The sequence below is a fragment of the Glycine max genome, chromosome 11, assembly GCF_000004515.6.
Source record: "Glycine max cultivar Williams 82 chromosome 11, Glycine_max_v4.0, whole genome shotgun sequence".
Taxonomy (NCBI): Eukaryota; Viridiplantae; Streptophyta; class Magnoliopsida; order Fabales; family Fabaceae; genus Glycine; species Glycine max.
Genome location: NC_038247.2, coordinates 255,935 through 259,850, shown reverse-complemented (window position 1 = coordinate 259,850; position 3,916 = coordinate 255,935). Strand labels below are relative to the sequence as shown.

General features: G+C 32.9%; 1 protein-coding gene across 1 annotated transcript; it reads right to left on the bottom strand.

The window, feature by feature from the left end:
• Positions 1-1,153: 1,153 nt before the first annotated feature.
• TSB (tryptophan synthase beta subunit) lies at positions 1,154-3,709 on the bottom strand. Its single transcript, NM_001250758.1, has 5 exons — positions 3,392-3,709; positions 2,892-3,251; positions 1,684-2,117; positions 1,436-1,530; positions 1,154-1,332 (listed from the first exon to the last, which is right to left on the bottom strand). Exons 1-5 carry the CDS (start codon positions 3,707-3,709, stop codon positions 1,154-1,156), a joined length of 1,386 nt encoding a protein of 461 aa, NP_001237687.1.
• Between the last annotated feature and the right edge of the window lie 207 nt (positions 3,710-3,916).

The window sequence follows — 3,916 nt, the reverse complement described above, 5'->3', positions numbered from 1 at the left end:
TTTTGTGAAATAAAATATCTCTTGATCAAAAATTAAATATTAATCTCATAAGATATTAAGATTCGTTTAAGAGATTATATCTTTTAATAAATATTTTTTTATACATGTGGAAGAGAGATTAAATTCATATCATACTTTATTAATTCATATCACTTATTATGCAATTATCTATCTCTCTAATTTCTTCTTATTTCTCTCTTTTTAAGTGTAGGTACTTTTAGATGAGTAAGTATATTTTTCTTTTCTTTTATGAATGAATGTGTTGTGATCTGTGTACCCCGCGTGAGTTGTGTGCGAGTGAGGTACTATTCCGAGAAAGAGTAAAACGAAAGAGTGATTGGAGTGTCTGCTCCGTGCAGTGATAAAGAATCTTAGAGGACTGGAGAGACTTCTATGTTGTGATTGTCAAAAAAACAATACATTCGAGTAGGAGAGAATAGTGTCAAAAACACTTTATCCTAAGCTAGTTTAAAAATTTGCTTTCTCACTCAACTAATCTACGAAAGAGTATTAAATCTAAACCTCATCTCATCTAGTATTAGAAGATGACTTGATCTCAAAATTAATAATAATAATAATATATCTCTTCCATTAGTATATAAGAAACAAAATAAATCAATAAAGAGTGACATAGGTGATAGCAACTTATGTATTTTAATTAAGTACTTCAAGATTTTAAGTCTTAGTTGACTTTTGTGTATAAAAAAATTATGTTGGAATGAATTAATCATGACTTTCGGTTATATCAATATATGATAATAAAAAAAAAAGATAACAAGAAAAAAATATAACCAATTTATATTAATTCACTCCAAAAATCTAGGGCTATGTTGGGTCCTTGAACAATAATTGAATATTTTCATTATCATTTCTTTCTTTTTACAAGATAAAGATTTGTCACTGAATATCTTCTTACACAAATCTCTCTAAAGAGTTTAATACTTTCCTTTAATCCCTTTTTCACAGTAACATGAATAAATATCTGATGATAGTTAATGACGGTGAAAATAATTATTTACCGAGGCCACTTCCTAGCCTTTAACAACGTATGAATCGTGTAGTTTTTATTTATATATAGCATTTATAGTATTCATCGTAAGCTAGGTCAAATCGTTATTTAACACAGGTCTTCATCCATCTTTGTTATTCCTTGTCAAATATATATTCCCCGATTGAAGACTATTGCTGCATCCTTATCTCCTCGCCCACTACAATTCACAACAACCTTAGTACCATTGCATAGAGTAGGGACCAATTTATCTAAGATAGCCAATGCATGTGCGGCCTCCAAAGAGGGAAATATGCCCTCTAATTTGCATAGTCTTTGGTACGCTGCAAATTTTATCAGTAGAATAATTAATAACCGTTATAGTTGGAGTTTTTTACTTTTCACAACTCAAATGAAAAAAAAAAAGTGCCTATGTTTTTGGCGTACCATCAAGAGCCTCTTCATCATTTGCAACGCAGAATTCCGCACGCCCGCTTTCTTTAAGGAAGCTTAACTCTGGACCAACTCCTGGATACTCCATCCTGTGAATTAAAAGAATACCAATGTCAATTTCAAAGATGTGTACCCGATTCATGAATTTCTTAACTTAAGAGAGATATACGAACAATGTTTTACTAAAAAGAAATTGAGTACGTATAGTAGAATTTGAATTCTGGGAACTATTAATTACTAACCCAGCAGCGATGGAATGTGGATGAATAATTTGACCATCTTGGTCCTGCAGTAAATAGCTGATGGCTCCATGGTACGCACCCACTTCTCCTGTGGTCAACGTTGAAGAATGCTTTCCACTCTCCAAGCCCAAACCCCCAGCCTCAACTCCAACGAACCTCACATCTTTGTCTGCTATAAACTCATGAAACAGACCCAAAGCGTTTGACCCAGTCCCTACGCTGGCAACAAGAACATCTGGCTTCCCACCCCATTTTTCCAATGCTTGCATCCTCGTTTCTTTCCCTATCACTGACTGAAACTCCCGAACCATGGTTGGACACGGGTGTGGTCCCACCGCTGAGCCACTCAAGTGGTACCTGTTTTCCAAATCCCCTACCCAATACCGAAACGCCTCTGATGCTGCATCTGTGAACCCTCCATCTACTGCTTCAACCTATATACATATATATTAATTCATTAATTGCTTAATTTACTCACCACCATTATATAACTTACTTGTATTAGTATATGAAACCCACTGTGATTCAGTTTGATTTAATCATTCGTCAGAAAATTATTCTAATCAAATTTATAAAACATGTGATTTAGTTTGATTACAATAAAATTTGTGATTGAATTTTATTTTCATTTAAAATAAAATTTGAATCAAATCAAACTAATATTTTATGATTTGATTGGGTGAAAATTTTTATTATTTTTATTAATTATTATTTTGTTGAAATTTATATATATATATATATATATATATATCTTTTAAATTAAATTGTATTAAAAATTATTAATAATAATTTATGAAACTTATTAATATTTTAAATTTTTATAATAAAAATCTATCAAATTTTTATCTATTAAAAAATTATTTAAAACAAAAAATAATATATATTATATAAAATTTATATATATAACACTATAAAATATTATGAAATTTAAATTATATACACATAAAACACGTACCATTAAAGTAATATAACTATTATTATAAGTGTTGTGATTTTATTTAATTTAATTCGGTTTTAAAAATACAACCACAATCTAAATTAAATCAATTCATTTGGAAAAATAATCATTCAAACAAATTCAAAAAAAATTAATTTGATTTTTTTTATTGTTTTTAGCCGTTTAATTTTATTTTGGATCCGTTTAAATTTTAAGGCCCCGAAGAATAAAAAGAGAAATTGAGGGTATATATGTATTTTAATTTATATACCTGAGCTCCCAACAACTTGATCAACCTCACATTTGAATATTGTCTGTGGATGTCTTTGTCGGCCATGAAGACGGTGCAGTCCAAAGCAAGTTTTGCGCAAGCTGCAGCTGTTGCAAGGCCATGTTGTCCAGAGCCAGTGGCGGTGACGACGCTTTTGCAGCCCATGCGCTTAGCAATCATGGCTTGAGCAAGAGCGTTGTTCATCTTGTGAGAGCCACTGTGGTTGAGATCCTCTCTCTTTAAGTATATGTCAGGCCCCTTCCCATTATTCACGCTCTTGTAATACTCCGACAATCGCTTTGCATGATACAGAGGTGTCTCTCTCCCCGCATAGTCTCTTAATGCCTCCGCTAGCTCTGCCTGTAGGTACAAGTACAACCATTCAAATCAACATTTTTAATTAAGAATTGTTCAATATATAGTTATTAATTAAATTTAGTTGCAAGAAATTAATATAATATTTATTTTGTTCTTGTTAAAAGATCGATATATTAATTAACCTGAAAAGCATGATCACGGAGGGCGTTTTTGAACTCTGCTTCGAGCTGGGTCAAAGAAGCTACAAGTGTCTCAGGTACAAACTTGCCACCAAACCTACCAAACTTTCCACTAGTGGTGGAGGGGATGATGAAGTCTTTGTTCTTGATGGAGGGTGTAGGTGGGGGCACATGGCTAATTGTCAACTCAGGAACCTTAGTCTTAAAGGGTTCCTGATGAGTAGTGAGCACAGCGGAGATGGCGCGCCCTTTCTCATCTATCGACAACTGCCTTGTTCTGGAATGGCAGCTAACAATTGCCCCTTGCAATTTGTTCGCCATCATCTTCTTTCTGTGTTTCTGTGCGTGAGTGACAACTTAATCAGAGAGAGCTATTATTGTGTGTATGTGTTTTTCACAGTATAAATTGTCCATCTCATGACATGCCACATTTATACTGAGGCTGGGTTCATGTTACCGTGTTTTCATGATCTGTAACAATCTTTCAAACCACTTAAGTATTTTAAACGTGTTTCACCGATGAGGAAT